This window comes from Haliaeetus albicilla, chromosome 23 (assembly GCF_947461875.1).
Source record: "Haliaeetus albicilla chromosome 23, bHalAlb1.1, whole genome shotgun sequence".
Classification (NCBI taxonomy): domain Eukaryota; kingdom Metazoa; phylum Chordata; class Aves; order Accipitriformes; family Accipitridae; genus Haliaeetus; species Haliaeetus albicilla.
Window position 1 is genome coordinate 12,318,379 of NC_091505.1, and position 18,112 is coordinate 12,336,490.

Here is an 18,112-nt window from a genome sequence, read left to right on the forward strand (position 1 = left end):
CTTCTAGGGTCCCTCCTCCTCATCTCTCTGTTGGCAGGTCTCTTAGTCTCCATGACCTTAATTTGCTCTTCTGGTTTCAGCCCTACCTCTACAGTGATGGCTCTCAAACCTCTCTGTGCATCCTGGACTTCTGCTTGTCCTGTTTCCCCTTCACCCTCATCATGCCTTTAGTGTCATTCCTGATAAAAGATTTAAAGAACTAATAGTCTTCAGTGCACAGAAGAGTAAACAGAAGGGAGATATATTTATATACATACAATATATTATATTGTCTATATTTATATAGTAGTCTAAATATGCAGAAATCTGGGGCAAAGAAAGGGGGAATGGAATGTTCTCCATGTCTCCATTAAGAGCTGGACAAATTGCAATGGAGACTTAGGACACGGGCAAAGAAGAGCTTTTTGACTGTCCAAGCAGATAAATCTGGAGATTAAGTGTCCAGAGGAGGCTGTGGAATCTCCTTCTTTGGAGCTTTTTAAGGACAAGTTTGATAGAGAGCTGTCAGGAATAGTTTAGGGAGAGCTGTTTCAGTTCTGATCTACAATGTTTTTCTTCTGTCTTCTCCTTTGAATCCAGATGTCAGCAGAAATTCAACAGCTGTGCATATCATGTCCACCCTTCTGCTTGCACTTTCACTGTGCCAGCAATGTCTGCCATGGTCTCTTTTTCTTCTGTCACTGATTATACTCTTGTCAATGCAACTTACCTTTTTAATTTACCATGTTCTTCTTGTTCCCTCCCTGTCTCCCTGTGTCTCCCTGCTACAGCCTCTCCAAGCAAGCACAGCCAAATCATCTGTTTTATATCTTTGTACAAACCATCCCTCCTCTAAGTCTTCTCAAACTCTGTCTTCTCCTAGAGCTAATTTAAGCCCCCAATCTTTTCTGTAAGACCCAGCCTCTACCTGTGCTCCATTGCCTCTCTGAGCCTTTTCCCACTCACAGATTAAATCCTTCTCCCTCCTTGGCTCTCCTATTTCCTCTGAACTTTCTATCATGTTGCACAGCCCCATTCTCATATGCCAGCCACCCCCCCCTTCTCCTGTTCCTTCTTCAAAATCCTCATCTGCAATCCACCCCCACTTCCCTTCTGTTGCTTAAAAGACCTCATTTTTTTCCTCTTATAGGAAAACATTCCTATTTAGGGGAGCATGTGCTTAAGGACAACGTGGACTTTAACTACTGTCCCACATTTGCCTTGGTTATGAAGGTCTTCAGCTACAAAAATGTCTGTATGGGGCCTAAACTATCACGAAAATGTGTAATGCCACTTCCTTTATTTTTTTCATCTTTTAGCCATTCACTCACCATTTTTACTACTCTTTGGTCACCCACCCTCAGCATTTATCATCCAGCTAACCAGTCCTGGCACACCTGTTGACCAAGAGGTGCCGAGGTTTCTCTGAAGAAAACAAGTACAAACCAGAGTGAAGGAACTGGTGGGCTCATGGCATGTCAGTGTCTCACGTGTCTGAGAAGCTGTGACCATTTATGCTTTTGTTACAGAGTTTAAACTTGCACCTACAGAAATTTATGGTAGAACTTCTACTGATTCAAATAATACAGACTCAAGCTTGGGAAGTACTGATACTTCTGAACAAAAGTAACTCTTCTGGCTCAAAAGGTGAAGTTTGTTCTCAAAAAAAAGTGTCCTTCATTTGGGACTACAAGTCTGACACACCTATGTGGCTTGCTTAGCTGCTACCTCACAAAGAAGGAGGTATTTTCTTTCTTTCAGCTGTCCTAGCTGATTTCCCTCAAAAAAACACCTTCTTCAACATATAATGAAAAGGTACATACCCAGTGCCACTCGTGCAGCAGAAGCATCATAATTGATCCAGAAGGAGACCCAGGACAGGATGGTGATGAGAATAGATGGCATGTAAGTCTGCAGGATGAAGTAACCAATGTTCCTCTTAATCCGGAAACTCAAGGATAAGCGCAGATATGAACCTGTCAATGAGATATTAAAGGGATATGTTGTTTGAGAGGAGGGCAAGGCTGTATTTATGACAAGAGCTTAGGTTAGAAATTGAAATTTTATTTGTAAAATGTTCTCAAGAGGCAGGGATAATGAGAAATCTCTCTTTTTTCTTCATTTCATTTTGCAGACTCATCAGTTTTTGGAAGAGGGCTCTTCAGCATCTGCTCAGTTGGCTCAGAATATTAAGAAGAAAGGAAATTCTACATAAGTTACGTTATGATATCAGACATCATGGGAGAATGTCTGTTCAGTGCTGAAATTTCTATTATGGTATATGCCAATTTGATACAGGCTTACACAGGAGACTTTAACCCTATATCTGGATGCAATAAGATGATTTTCCAATGTTTCATGTGCTAGCTTTTCCTCCAAACAGCAATGAAGATCTGAATCGTATTTTTCCCATGCTGTTCTAAAAATGGGTTATGGTCAGACTGGGCAAATTCATATGCAAATAGAGTACTGTTAGTTAATCTGTAGGTCTTTTTTTTTTTTTTCCAAGTTCTTGCAACTTCCTCCTAATGTTTTAGCAAACCTAATGGGGATAGTAACGACAATAAGTACTTTTACAGTCCTTCCACTGGAGCAGGGTCATTTTGACAGGGACAAAGCAGGGCCTCTCTCATTGCTGTGAAACAAAGTCCAAGTCATTCCTCCTTCCCACCTCCGTCCCTTAGGCAATACAGCAGCCTGAAACATGGGTATAATCATGGGTTGGCAGCTAAAGTAACAAGAGAACAACAGCCTTTAATGATCAAGGAGGTAGACTGGGAAAAAGGAGGTTATGTTCTCTTACCATTATGTGCCATTTGTGTAGCTTGAACACAGTATTTCACCAGTCTTTTTTTGAAGGTCTTACCTATTTAGACTGCAAACTTCTTTTGGAGGAACACTGCCTCTTGTTGTGGGTCTCTAGATTACCATTGCAATGGGACTCTGCTCCCAGCGTGCCCCCGAGGCACCATTGTAGCAACATCACCATCTGCCACCACGGCTGATAGACTTAGGCTGTGGCATTTCAAAAATTGTCCTATTTAACAGGTGTGTGGCGTGCTGTTTTCACAGTGAACTCCATGCCAGATCAAAGTGAAGACAGCAACCAAAATCCAAACCCCTCCAACTTCCCAACTGGCAGTACCTGAATCGTCCAATGTATTCTCTCCAGATCATTTTATTGCCATGTACAGATGGGTTTGCATCATTTCATAGACCACTTGCTTTTCAACTGATATATCCTTCTACTCACTATTGCACCTACGTTAGCTTCGAGAGCCAGTTGCAAACCACATAAAAATAAGGTAAAGGCTGAGAACCTTCTAAAGAGGTTCTGTTTTGAGCTCAGTTGGTGTTTTGACTAAGAAATGGAAACAACTGCAGCAAAAAAATGATCCCATAAGTCTCTGAAGAGAAGCAGCCAAAAAAAAAAAGCAAACTTGGTGGGCAAGGATGCCTCTTTTCCAATGAAACAGGACCCTAAGTTGAAGCCTAGATCCTAAATCAGTGCCTCAGCATCTGAATCAGAGGAACAACCACGTTGATGTTGATCAGCAGAAGGTTTGCACATTCCATCACATCCCTTCATCAGAGACTCACCGGTGGTGAAGACCACTTCCCTGCTGACCAGCCTCTGCTCGATAATGGTGAACTGAGGCAATTCTAGCACCTCCATCCCTGTGACAGCAGAATCATTTCCTTGCCAGAAGAAGACAATGTCATCAACCGTGTAACCATCTGCAGAGATGAAGAAGCAGAGAGAGAGAACTGAGCTGACAAGCTGGAGCAGATGACACCCCCATTTTCTCTAAGATGATCTGGAAAAGGATCCAAAGGAAAGCCCACACCATCAGATAGCAAGCATAGCCCCTCCCTGCTGACGTACTTTTCTTCTTCAGCTGAGCTTGGCAGTACAGTCCCCAGGAAAAGAGGAAAAAATTGGTCAGAACTCCCACTTCTGGCTAGAATTCAGGAGAAAAAAGTGAGAAGTGGCCCATCGAGCTTTGACTTGTGCTACATAATCTCCATGGCTGACATGAAAAGGACTTGTGCATCAGAAGCCTCTGTCAAATGCACCAAACACGGCATTTTGTTTTTTAAAAACTGCCTCCTTCTACCAGAAGGGGGAGACCACACAATAGATTCAGGTGGGGACTACGTAAACAGAGCATCTAAGTATTAAAAATTCCCAGAGAGAAAAAGATTTACAGCAGCAGTTGAAACGAAATTTGAACATCAGAGTATCTCCATCTTCTAAGCACTCTCAGTCAAAATTTGAAGCTGAGAAGTGGACAGAGTATCTAAGATTGGGGGCTGCTTTTACCAAGTGCTGGCTGAAAAGAGCGGTAATGGGAAAAGAGAGGAAGGGGAGTCAGGCTGGTAATAAATACTAATCCCTTAAGTTTCAGGGTAATGGATTTGTTAACTCAACCAAGTGTACAGCCTCTTACTTCAACTCCAAACTATACATGCCAGACAGGGCTGCACAGGCTGGAAGTGCTGAGGAGCCCGAAGCTACAGTCCCAGGAGAAAGACTCCCCAGATGCTCTGGACTCATGGGGAGCGAGGTCCAGGGGATGAACTCACACAGCTCCCCTCCTATCAGCGTGATGTTCACAGCCCTGCCTGTTGCCCTGGTGGGCAAGGATTCATCTCCACCTAAAAATTAATGCTACTTGCAGCAAGCTGGGTTTTGAAGCACTGTGGCTGTTGCTGCACAAAGGGTGGCCTCTTATTCAAAGCAAAGTGCAGAGCTGCACGGGAACACCTCTGTGTGCAAAGGAGAAGTAAGATATGTACAGGCTTTGGTGTGGCATGGTGCAAGGCTTCCTTTAGTGCATGAACTTCACCTATGCCCGCAGACAGCTTTTATTCACAACCTGCACTGCAGCACAACAGCCTTATCCACAAGCCTTCCCAGCAGAGAGGCAGTTGGCTAGCAATACCCATCAAGGCTAACATCCACTAGGGAGAGCTGGCACCAAAACCAGCACCAGACTATAAGTGGGATCAGGGGAATGAAGAGCTGTTGAATGTACCATGGAGGATAAATTTTTCTACCTAACCTTAAGGGCCGAGGGTTACCCCAGATCAGAGCTGAACCTTTGAGGATGGTGTCATCCTGCAGCTCCCAAGCAGACAAAGAGCTGAGCAACCCAGTCTGATCTCATAGCTGACCCTGCTTGGAGCTGCCGGCTGGACTAGAGACATCCTGAGGTCTCTTCCCAAACTGAATTATTTGATGACTGTGTAGTGTCCAAGCCCACAGCCTGTGCTCTCTGTCATTACTGCACTTATTCATGGGTGCTAAAAAATAATAACAATCTTCCAAATGCCATGCCAGATCTGCTTTTGATGTAAATCAGCTAAACCAGGGCTCCACCTCCTCCCCTCATGGCATGCTTCTGCTCCCATGGCAGTAAGTGGGTAAAGCACCCACACCCACGAGCCCACATCTGTGGGGGAATGTCCACCCACATTCAGGACCCTTAGGTTATCATCTCATCTGCTGCAGACACTGGGGTGTCACAGGATGTTGCACTGCCTCGAGTACCCCAGCTTTCTGCACAGGAACTGGTATTTGCATCTGGCTGCAGCATCTCTCCCAGAGCACTGAGACCAAATGTGGAAAGCAGCAAGAAACAGCCAAGTCCCCCACTCCTCCTGGTGGTTGATTTCAGCGGCTCAAACACTCTCGCAGCTAAAAACATTGTGTGTGATTTTACATTTGAATTCTTCTGGCTCAGACTTTCAGACTCTGGTGGTTGTTCTGAATTTTTCTAGGAGGTTACTAAGCCCTTTCCACCCAGCACTCCCCCTCTGCAGAGGTGCACCCAGCCTGTAAACAAGTCACCTCTCCACCTCCTTTGCAGTAAACAAACCAGATTGAGCTATTGAGGTTTCTCACTGCAAAACATCTGCTCTAGTCCTTGAACTACTTTTTAGCATCCTTTCTCAACCTCTTCTGATTTCTCAACTTCCTTTCTAAATTTTGGAAACCAAATACAGACAGAGTCCCCTTCCCTGTTTCACCAGCGACATATTCAGAGGCCAGTCGACTCCCTGCTCTGACTCACGGCTCCCCTAGTTCGTATAACCAAGGCTCACTCCAGCCCTTTTTGTCAGAGCCCTGCTACGAAACCTCCAGCAGTGGTGCTCAGGGCTGCCATCCCTTCATCGTTTCCCCCGGTCGATACCCGTGCGGGTACGAGTTCCTCAGTCTGGCAGCCTGGCCCGTGCTCCTGCACCCAGGCACAGACCTCCGCATTTAGCTGTATTCATATGCATTCTGGATGTATTCAAATTGGGAGGTATTCAAATGTGCAGCGAGCAAGCCACGCAGGCTGCTATCTTCATCATCCACAAATTTAACAGCAGTGACTTCAAATTTACTTCCTGATCAGCAATGAAAATGTCAAATTACAGTAACTAATTTTAGGAGATCTCACAGTTAACTAGCTCTATTCCATTTATTCTATGACCTGCTGGTAGTGGGTATGAATTTTTGTATTTTTTTTTTATTATGGCATTATGCAATATGAAATCAAACATGTTTTTCAGGAAGCCATTTTTTAAAGTGATTCTAAAGGGAAAGGTTGTTCAGTCTAAAAATAAATGCTTCACTTTGATTTCTAGCTTTAAAAAGAAAACCAAATTTCCATTTTACTTTTTAAAAGTAAAAGAACTTTCACAAAGACAAGTCATTTCAACCTGAAATATCATAAAGTATTGATACGACGTCTTAAAATGTCAGATTAACAGCCTGTTTGCAGTCTGCCTCATCAGGTTTCTGTTGAATCCTGTCACACACCTAGGCAGGGGTATACGTGATGAGGGCTATTTTGGGGATGGAGGGATGGGATCAACAGGCAGTGCCAGCACTGGCTTATCTCCTGCAGGTAAGTGTCCCAAGCCCCTGTGGGGAAGGAGACCCCAGCTGCTTGCTGCTGCTTTACAAACCCAGCACCCCTACACCACAAAAGGGCTATTTTGGTGGTTTGTTTTGGTTTGGGGTTTTTATATACTTTGTTTTTTAAGCCAGCCATAAAAGGACTGTTATTCCAGAGTTGTGTGGACTTGGAAGCAACCAAAATGGAGCCCTGCAGATTTCGAATGGGCAAGTGTGTAAAAGACAAAAGCTCTGAGGAAGGAAACGATTGAATCTCTTCATCTCTGTGTGGATCTTAGAAATATTGTAAGGAAACGTAGCTTTGACTAACAAATTGGCTTGACATGTCCCATTAAGGACAAAATAGCAACATGGGGAACTGTGGGTAATTCTCTGCCTTCTGTTTTCTTGGTTGTACCGTAAACTATTCTCAAAATGCTAAGGAGTGCCAGAAATGACATGTCATTAGTGCCTCCAGCAGGACCTAATTTACATCCCATTACCCACCACACCAAGCGCTGTGATGGCTGCGCATCCCGAGCAACCCGAGCAGCAAAGGGGCTCCCAGGCGCAGGCAGGGCTGGTAAGGCGGCACGGCGCCTTCCGCCTATGGATGCTGTGGGACCTCTTTTATGAAAAAAGCAATTCTCTGATAATCACCACTGAAGCTGCATCATCATTACTGTAAGATCTGCTGCTCTGGACCGCTCCTGCGGGGATAGCGTGGTGCATTTTTATGAGGGAGAGCCGGACCTCCTCTGCCAGCACGGTCAGGAGAGGTTTTCCATAGGAGTCAAGGGAAGATCCTTGAGGTGGGGAGGGACTGCGGGATGGCTTGGGTCCCACCTCCTGTGCAGAGCAGGGCCAGCCATGAGCGAGGGCAGGCTCCCAGGACTTTCTTAGGGGTAAGGGAGGCTTCTACCACTCTCCTGAGGGTGAGAGTGATTTTAATGCCCAGCCTGCTGCTAGAGCTCCATTTTCCTGGGTATTTCACCCATGAGGTCCCCTCAGGATGGAGTTTGGATGAGGGAGCCTGGTCCTGCCCCAGGGGACATCCTCCAGGAGGGGTCACCCATAACACCCTGGGGAGGCATCCCATGAGTGGGAAGCTGCGGCTGGGGTGGGTGGCATCAGGTGGCACCGCATGGTGGAGGGCGGGCGCAAGGCATACGCACAGCTCTCGATCTCCAGCGTGCAGTTCTGCTGGTCCAGGGGGTACCTCCGCAGGTCCATCATGCAAGCGGCCGTGGTGGTGATCCTGAAAGGGGAAGGGAGAAAAAAAATCAGTTAAGCGTTTTTCCTTACCAAAAAAAAAAAAAAAAAAAGGAGAAATGAAAGGCAGACATGAAAGTCAGGCAGCATTTGGGGCCGCTGTTTCCCTGGAAACCAGGGAGATCCGTGGTGGGAGGTGTGCAGGGCGGGGGGCTGGATGCTGCTCACCCTCAACTGTACGGCAAAAACCCTTCATGACTCACGTCAGCAAGGCAGTATCTCTATTAATGGGGTGGGGAGGGATTTGTGTTCCTCCTCTGCCTCTCCCTTGAGAGAGACAAAGAAACCAGGAGTAGGCAGAGCTATGGGCAGGGGGAAGAGGAGAGGCATGTCAGTTTGTAAGAGACAGACAGCTGACACGTGTCCATAAAACAGAAGACTTATTGATTAAATTGCGCAGCAATGACTATGGAGAAGAATAGCTGACAACATTATTCTCCCCGCTTTCCTTCTGAGTTGCCCCAATGACGCTACTTGCAGCCCCCACCGACGCATGCCCTCTCCATCGCACCCACTTTGGCACTGCCGAATCCAAAAGCCCAGACCCCACCAACGAGGCCCTTTGGCTTCTGTGAGCTTATGGCTCTGGTAACAGAGTCACTCTCATGCAACCAATTGCATGCTCAAGATTCATGAAAGACACATGGGTGTGAGTGTGCATCCCCCTGAAAAATTAATATGAGGAGAGAGTGAGGGTCGGTGTTGCTTTGGGGGTGTCAGAGCATGGGGTGGGGCAGAGCGGCATGGTGCCCATGGTGGGGTTCACTTGAGGGTGTGAGGAGGGTTTGTGTGTGTTACATCTTGCACGTGACAGAACATTGCTTACTGGGATGGGGAATTTTAGGGTGGGGTAGATGAGGGAAGAGGGCATGAAGCAGGGACAGAGCAAATCAACAGCTAACTCACCAGCCTGGCAACGCTGCCCTGGAGTTAACAGGCTGCCCCTACTTCCAAAATATATTGCTCCCCTCACCCTTTAGTGCAGTTTTCTTCCTGTGCAATGCATGTGTGCAGAGTGCTGAAGAGGGGGGAAAGATTGGTGCATTCCCCCCCTCTTTTTTTCAGTTAACCATCTGGAAGGCATTAATCAAGCTACACATTTTTTACTATGTAGGCATAACCAGTGAACTGTTAACGAGAAAGCTTTATCTTCTGAGCCCCGTGGCCTGGGAGAGGAAAAAAAGAAAACCAAGAAAGCAGAGAGGATGAGATGGCGAACCAGCAAAAAAGAAGGAAAAAAAAAAGAAAAAACATCAATGATAGAAAAAGAGACCAGAAAGGGGGAGAGAATGGGTGAAGCTGGACAGAAAATTGGAAACGGGGAGAAGGTGGGGGGGCAAGCACCCACAGGAGAGGGCTGTCCTGGTGGGGGTATCGGGGTGGGGGCTGTAGCAGGGCAGGAGAGCAGCCCCGCAGAGCTGCTGGCTCTTTAAGAAATCTCGTGTGCTAAATTTATCTCTCTGCTGTCTGTGAAGACTGTTTGTAGGAGATGAAGCCTTGAGGAGAGCCTTTGCCACTGCCTGCTGTGCTATAAATAGATCCGAAGCGACGGAGGGAATTTATATATATCCTCACTGGGTCTAGATACAACATTGCAACTGCCCTCTCTCCGAGCAGGGGGCCCAAGTGAGCTCTTAACCCTTTTATCTGTAATGTGGTTGGGGTGGAGGAGAAAGCTCAGAGGGGGAGAAGGATAACAGGACAGGAACCACTTAAAAATTATCACCATGGCTTTGGGATTGCATGTACTGCTTTTACAGCCTCCCAGTTTGGCACCTCCAGGAGGGCTGCTGGAAACGCAATGCCTCACCCACCCTAGTCCTCCTGGACCAGGGTAGCTGGGCACGGCAGACCACAGTGAAGGAGCAGATCCGAAGCCCACCTGGGGGGAGCTGCACCTTGCCAGGAAAGCCCAAAGTGGCAGGTGCAGAGTCCATCCTGGCCAGGCACTGAGACCAAAGAGTCATGCACGGGTATGACTCATCCCCCTATGCTGCACACGGCATATACTGTATATATTATACTGCACCCGTGGGAAATAGCAGTTACAAATGCGTTTTCCTGTTTTCCCTAAAGTGTGAGATGCAAAAATGTATTAAATGAAAATTTTCCACCCCATTTGTGGGACCCTGTGGGCTAAAACCTTTCCACAGTGTCCATCCCAAAATTGCAGCCTGGCTGGCTAACTTGGCCACACAAAGGACATCCAGAGGAAGCCTTTTCTGGTTCGAGAGGGACCTTCTCGCCTCTCGACAGGATTTGCTTATCACCTGCAGTGCTGGTTGGAAATGCAGAGCACGACACAGTGAGCTATGGCTACCACACTCCATGCGCCAAATCCTGCTCCCACTAACAGCCAGCATAAATCCAGAGCCACTCCAATGATTTTTGCAAGATCACACCAATTTATATAAGCAGAGATTTACATCAGGGCAGAATTTAGCTGTGTTGATTCAAAAAGAAGAGAACCTCAGGATAGGTAGGACAGAAAGGAGAAAAACAAGATTAAGAGGGCGTCTGTCCTCAAAAGCCAGGTAATTTCTCCTTCCTTCTGATTAAAGGGCAGATGTATCCACACTGTATAGTTCAGCATCCTCCAGAGATACCCCAGTTGGCTGCAGGTCCCAAACTCCTGGTGATCTGCCCATGTAATGCTGCTCGGGCAGGTGAGAATTGGTGAAGGTTTTATTCTGTTTTCAGAGCACAGGTAGCACAGCTGCACCTGGCTGTCCTGGGCTGTAGCCACCTGCTTGTCCGGAGCATTTCAGCTGCAGTGCTGTACCCATGGTGAGGTGTGCCTGGCAAGCCCAGGGACACCAGCACCACAGGACCACCTGGATGTGGGCCTCCTGCAGCATGACAAGATGCGAGGCGCAGCTGGCCTGGGGCACCAGGTTCATCTCAGGTCCTGCGTCTGGGCTTCCTACACCCCGATACAGCAAGTGGTATCCCAGAGAGGAAGGGTGTGTTTAGTTCTTTAGACTTCGGATCTCAAAAAGCATCCTGGACACCAACTTCCCTTTGCTATACCCTGCTTGAAGTTCATGGGTGACCCACAGCATCACAACCCTGTCATTGCTTTACACAGCACCTGCCACTGTTGGTGAAATATCCACCTGTGGCCTCTGTGACTGACTCAACATTCACTTGCTCCTAGAGAGGCCAACAAGCGATTTCTCAAGCTCCTTTGGTGGCTGTGTACTGCGGGCAGGTGGCACTCATAAAGGGATGAGAGGTTCCACTCACCTCTTGCAGCCAAAGGGGGAATGGGAGCAAAACACAGGCACCCCAGTGACCTTGTGGAGTCACAGCACATGCCATCTCTGGTCCAGAAGGCCACAGGACCAAGCTCTGCCTCATGTTTTGATGGGTACAAATGTATTACCTTGATACACTCTGAGCTGTTGTGTAAAGAGATGTGTTTGCCTGGTACATAGAAGACAGTGTGGGGAGAACTGGATGGAGAGATGGATGGGGGGGATTGACACTAAGGAGCTCCTGGGTGTCTCAACAGGGTTAACAGGCAATAAAGGTGGAAGGAAAGTAAGAGGTGGAAAAATGAGGAAAGGATCAAAGACTGATGATGTCAGGAGCACTGATGGGGGAGGCAGGAGTGGAGATGAGAGACAGGAGAGCAGATAGTGCAGGACAGGAGGCCACTGGGGTAAGGGAACAGAGGAGAGGGATCAGGGGAAGCAAGGGGTAAAGCAGCCTGGGGAAGGAGAGCTGGAGAAAAACAAGAGGTTAAAAGACAGAAAGCAGAGGAGGAGTGGATACTTACACTGTGAGAAAGGAGATGAGGATACAGAGAACAAACCATCGCCTTGTAAACAGCTCTAGACAGAGCGTGCTGCCTCCAGGAGATGCGACCAAAGTGAAAGGGAGCAGGGAGCGCGGGGGCTGGAGGGAACGCCAGGAAAGGATGCCACCTTCCCCGTGGCGTTAGCAAGAGGTGCTGGCAACCGGCCAGGCTGCGTCTTCTCCCTCCCCCTCCTCCTCTCCTGCTTCTCTGCCCACCTCCCTCCCCTTTTAAATTCAAAAATTTGTGTGGTGTGAAATTTCATCTGCTTTGACGGCGATTCACAGAGACTGCCCATCGGAGGGGAGAGGCTCGCCTGCGCTTTGCACAATGCGCTCAATGAAGCAGTCCCGATCCCTCCAGCCACCGAGCCCAGCCACCACCACCCCCCTCCATCTCCAGCTCCCCTTTCCTCCCCCAGTCTCTGCCCACCCTGTGGGCCTCTGGGCCAGCCCCCTCACATGTCACAACCTTTACACCTCCTTCCCCACAAAAAAGACATTCATGCCCTTGCCCTAATCGTTTCTCCTGAGATCTGTAGGCAGTTGTGCTATCAAGCAGCCAAGTCCTCACTGCCCTGCTACTTGGCTGCATAGCTGGCAGGTGGACGCAGTTCTTCTGGGGGGAGATAGGGCTGTGGAGAAAACACCTTACATCCCCCCCAAAAAAGGAAAAAAGGGACAAGCATTCATGAGATGTCAAGCAGCTCTGACAGGCTGTGGGGTGATGGAGATCCCCCTTCTCTGCTGGCACCCAGTGGATCCAAGCAGAAGCCAAAGTAGCATGGATACCTTGCTCTGGAGAGCATCCTTCAACCCCAGGAGAGGTAGAGACCATCTCTAGAAAAGCTGCCACAAAGCTATAAGTTACACAAGGCTGAGTGCTAGGTGTCTATTTGTTACAATGAGGAAAGCTATGTCCACCTGAAGCTTGTATTGACAAAGCAGATGCTGGCACAGAAAGGGTAATGCAACCTCACCCTGCTGTCCCTGCACCACTGCCTACTCTGCAGGCTGAACCCCGCAGCAGCAGCAGACTGTCCCACCACAGCTGCAGCTCAAAAGGGAACTCTCAGGTTTCTGCAAACCGTCAGTCTCTGCAAATATTTCAGTTCTCTGACATGAACACCACCAGCCGTTTCATTCCCTCTCTGATCCTCCTCATCGCTGTTTACTTATTAATGGCTTCTTCTGTCTTATTTAGAATGATTATGTAAGTTCACAGACATACAGCAGCATAGAGCTCCAACTTGCCATTAAAACCTGCCGTGGTTCAATGTCTTCTTTCCATCCCTTCCTTATCCTGTTGCTGGCTGCTTCCAAGGTAGCTGCCCTTTCAGCTCCTGCCCCAGTCAGATCTCCCTCTACCAAACTTCAGCTCTGAAGGCCCTCAGCCACCCATTCATCCTCTAGATCATCTCCAGTGTGTTGGGAGAACCAAGTTCACCAGCTACAAGTGTAAGGGGCAAAAAAATGACTTCCCCAAAATACCATCTGGTTTCAAAAGGAGCAGGTCCAGACTCTCTAAGGAGGACTGGGTGGGAGAGAGGGGAAGACTATTACCTTTGAGGGGTTCCTAAAGCAAGTGCGGTCCCTTTCCCGTTAAGCTCATCCTTACAAAATAAACTACTGCACTGTCTGCATCATAACTGTGTCTATATCAGGAAACTAAACATGCCTGGCACTGGTTTCTGGGGCCAATGTCAATTGTCTACACTTAAATCCTTACCCTCCAGAAAAAGGGTCTGGCTGCAGGCAAAATGCCTATTGAGAATGGTCACAAGCCTCTGCTGTGCTCTGACTGGGAAATGCCCAAGAGACTGTTTGTGGACATAGACCAAACCCAGGAAACAAATTGGCTATGTGGGCCACTGATGTCCAGTGCCCAGGAATGTTTCCCGATACCTTTCGCTTCAAAAGGATGTTGCCTAAAACTCAGTATGGATGAGAATAGGAGGACTATAGCACAAATAGCCCCACCATTGCCTTCCTAATTCAAGAGGAGACAGAGCCAGCAGTTCAGGCACTTACCCTATTTTGCAGTTACGGATTAAGTATCATTCATTATGCAGGGACTAACACAAACACTCTCACAGCAAAAGATAAACATTTTTTTAAGTTGCTAGTTGCAACTTTTTGGATTTCAGGTCTCCTGAGAAGCTGAAGACGCTCCTGTCCTCCCGGGATACAGACTCCCAAAGCTCACAACAGTTTGCAGCAATAAGAACGGATGGAAGCAGCTCAGGTTTCATAGGACTTGTGCAGGCTCGCCCCATGGGGAAGTTCGACTCATAAGGGAATTCTGGCGACTAAGAGTAGAGAGAGGCAAAATTGCTGTTTTGCTGAACATGGGAAAAAAACAAAATTGAATTTTTACTCTATACATTCTCAAAGTCAGTCATAAAAACAGGCTGGCAAATGTCACTTTCTGCCTGGCAGTAAGCACAAACTTTGTAGGGCCTGGAGGGATTTATAAACCCATAGTGAATTTTGCCATTCTTTTAATACAGTCTGATCTTTGCAAACTCCTGGAGGTCATGTTAGAACCGAGAGCAAGGCAAGGATATGGAATATTTTCCCCTTGTGTCTCTTTGCCTAAAACTGACTCCATAAGCCTTGGCACAATCCTGCTAAGGTCACTCTGTTTCCAAAAGTATCTGTGCTTGCATAGGCATCCTTTGATAAATAAGTGTGCACTGCACTCCAATGGGGGAGAAAAAAAAAAGCTCTTCTAAACTAGTACTCAGGGTACCAGCCATCTAAATCAACTGTTTTTCCAGCCTGGGAGAGTACAAAGCAGAGTACAAAGCAGAGCTGCCTTGGCTGCAAGGTTTTGCTTTTCTGCCCTTTACACTATTCCAAAAGCGCTGTGTGTCTGGTAAATTGTCAGCTGGATTGGGGGACAAGAGAGACCTAAGTGGAACATGTTTTAGAAGAGATTCATTTGTTACAGTTGCTTCAGACAACAGTGACCTGCACTTAACCGAGCAGGAGGTCTCTTCCTTCAACAGCATCAGGCTGGAATGAAGTTGAATTAATAAAATAGTAACCCATGAATTAAACCTGTGGGGTTTGGCAAAGAATAGACAGGGTCCAGGGATGGGCTCAGGCTGATGGCTGGGATAGGAAAGCAGGAAGACCAAGAGGTGATGTCAGGGTGAGCTTGGGGTTCAGGGCACACAAGTTGTTTCAGTCACCTGTGAGGAGACAGTGGTAATCAGCTGCTTGTGGATACACCTTGACCTCTGTTTTTGCTAATAAACAAGTTGGACTTATAGGAGATGTAGCACAGGCAGCAATTCCAGCCAGGCCCTGATGATGCTTGCCTCTGTTCTTGCAACATTAAGGATGGAGAAGCGGCTCTGGCTTGCTGCTTTATCCTGTTTTAGTGAGCTCCAATTTCTTCCACAGCTTCTAAGATTATTCTGAAATTCCATATTATAAAACTTCCCTCCAGTGTTTCCAGCTAAGTCCCTCATCCCGACCCTAAGGAGGCAAAAATGCAGGAGATCTGTCCTTAAGCTCAACTGGGGAGCTGAGCTCCTAATTAAATTCTCTTTTCCCCTCCCCCACCTAACAAACTCTTTTCCCACCCCCACATCTTCGCGCTAAGGAGCTGGCCCAAAGCAGAGCTCTGTGGTGGGAGCAGTACAAGACTGCAGGACTAGCTCCAAGGGGCCAGCTGGATGGACATAAGCCCAAGTCTTTGCACCCAAGCTGCCAAAGGAGAGATTTCTGTTGCCTTTGCCTAACCTGCAGAGGGTACAGGCAGAGCTACTAGAGGCAGGGTAGAGCCTGAATCATGTCTCACATTTCTAGAGAAACCTCTCTCAGGGAGGGAAGGGGAGGTAAAAATCACAGATTTCTTCCTTTCTGGTCTGTGAGATGGGAGAAGAAAATTGTTCAGTGGTCTCAGTGTAGAAAAAACTCCTCAGTCTTAACCCATCAGGCCATCTTCTCTGCAGAAAATCAAATAACACCCATGGAGGGAACAAGGATATGGCTGCAAACAGCAGGCTTCAAGTGAGACAGGACCAGGAGAAACCTTTCTACCAGTTGGAGAACACAATAACCCCAGGCTGGGACCTGGAGAATGTAACGCAGGCAGGGCTGGGTCCTGATCAAGAGGCAGGTTGGAGAAGAGAGCTATGAAGAAGTTCCCAGGATGAGCTCCAGCAGAGCCCCAGCCAAGGGGAGCAGGCAGGGCAGCCCTGGAGGCACCACACACCAGGGTGGCATGGGGGGTTCTGACAAAGTACCTGGTGTTGGATGAGTGAGTGGGTGGGATGCTTGACATATGCCTGTTAACCTGCGTTGCTTCCCTATGTAAGGTGAGCTAGAAGTGGTGCTCTAGCCATTGCCTTGCCCAGGAACAAGGTCTGGTCCACAAGCAGGTCAGCAGAGGTTTGCTGCAATGCGAGGGCTGACATCCCCCAGGAGCTACTACCTTGCAGGGAGCAGCTGACTGGTGGGAACTTACCCCGTGAAAAGCAGAAATTAAGTGCTGCCAAAGCAGATACGCCCAGCTTCTCTCAGTTTAAAACTGCACATTTTGCGTTGTTTGAAGTATGACAATTCTCTCCCCCTTGCTTTAAGCACTGAACAAGTATTTACGCTGATGAGGATAGCAGGGGCCTTCCTCCCCAGAAGGGCACTCACTGGGCTCAGAGCCCCACTATGCCTTGGCACCTTTGCATGCATCCAAACTGCCTCATCTCTGAAATACACCTTATTGCAGGGACTATCATGGACAGGAATAAAAACCCCAAAACACACATGCACATGCTCCCTACCACCACTACCACCTTTGCAGGAGGAGATCCCTCATTCTCTCTGCACAGGATTTAGTCTCTGTTGATGACAGTGACTAAATTCCTCTGCAGTTTTTCAGTTGCTCGGTTTACATTGCCTGGGCTCCTCGCCAGCCAGGCATTGCATCTCGCTTGCTGTCCACCCGGCTTCGCACCTGCTTCCCAGCATCCCAGAGCCCTCCCGCTCCCCCTGCAAGCTCAAGGATGCAGTCTGGGCTCCTCTAAGCACCTGTTTTGCTTGAATCTGGTTTTGTCCTTAATTAGAATGAAATCAAATAGCTTTAAGATTTCCCTGAAGGATGTTTTAAAGCTGGTTTCAAATACGATTTCAAATCACCATACGAGAATTTCAGCATTGTTACAGTTTCTATTTTTAGGTCTCTGAAAACAGATCGCAAAATGCTGATGACATCAGCATTTGACAAGTGTCAACCTGTTTCACTACCAAATGGATGCTACATGGTCTAGAAAATGAAATAAAAATCTCAGACTGTAATATAAAGCTTGTACATGTGATAATGTAAAGCTTATTGAATATTGTGGCAAGGGTGGACTAGACAGTCTCTGGAGGTCCAGAGAAAGCCTTTGATGATTCTCTATGTTACTCAGACATCAGTAGTGGTAGTAAAGCAGCTTGAAATAGTGAGGGAAATATTGACATAAGTGAAAAATTCTCTACAAGAAATTGGGAATGAAACATCAACATTCTCTGAAATGCTGCTTCTTAAATGAAAAATTTCTCCCTAATTTTTTTGTTTAAAATTTGATGAAACCAATGCAATTTCTGACAAAAAGCCATTAGGAGGAAAAATATATTGAATTCAGCCAGTGCCATCCAGCTCTTCCTCACTATTTTATATGCCTCCCTCCACTACCCAATGGCTGATTGCTTTGTCTTTGTGGGTAGATCCTTTAAGCCTCCTTTCATCTTGCGGACTTCCCACATCATTGTAGCACTTTCCTGCTGTGTGCCACAGGTGACCAGCTCTCCTATGCTTCACAGGCACTTTTAATTCCTGTAAGGTGTTTGGGGGCCAGGCGAGTTCAGGCACCATCATACCAGGTTACACCTCCTAAAAACCCTTTCAGCTCTGCCGATTTGCATCCTCCCATCCCACTTCGTGTTTGCAGAGATAAGAATGCCCTCTGGGCTGGATCTGGGCTCCAGGCCCCTATTTGGCCTTCTGGGATTTATGCCATCTGCTAACTTGTAGGGGAAGGGGGTAGGGAACACCAAGCCTGACTCCAGCCCCGCAGGAGCCCAGCATCACTGTCCCAGCACAGCCCACTGCTGTTTATGCATTCCTTTTGTTGGAGACCTGGCAACCAGCTTTTAATCTGAGCCCAGTGGGAATCAATTTTG

At 47.4% G+C, this 18,112-nt stretch overlaps 1 protein-coding gene across 2 annotated transcripts in view; it reads right to left on the reverse strand.

The window, feature by feature from the left end:
- The window catches only part of LOC104322482 (gamma-aminobutyric acid receptor subunit beta-4), a 76,508-nt gene that overhangs the window by 2,848 nt on the left and 55,548 nt on the right, over positions 1 to 18,112 (reverse strand). For both annotated transcript variants that reach the window (XM_069811166.1, XM_069811165.1), the window contains exons 5-7: positions 8,044 to 8,126; positions 3,580 to 3,717; positions 1,803 to 1,955 (exon numbers count right to left, since the gene is read on the reverse strand). In XM_069811166.1, the coding sequence (XP_069667267.1) occupies positions 1,803 to 1,955; positions 3,580 to 3,717; positions 8,044 to 8,126 (374 nt within the window). The remainder of the gene's footprint in view (positions 1 to 1,802; positions 1,956 to 3,579; positions 3,718 to 8,043; positions 8,127 to 18,112) is intronic.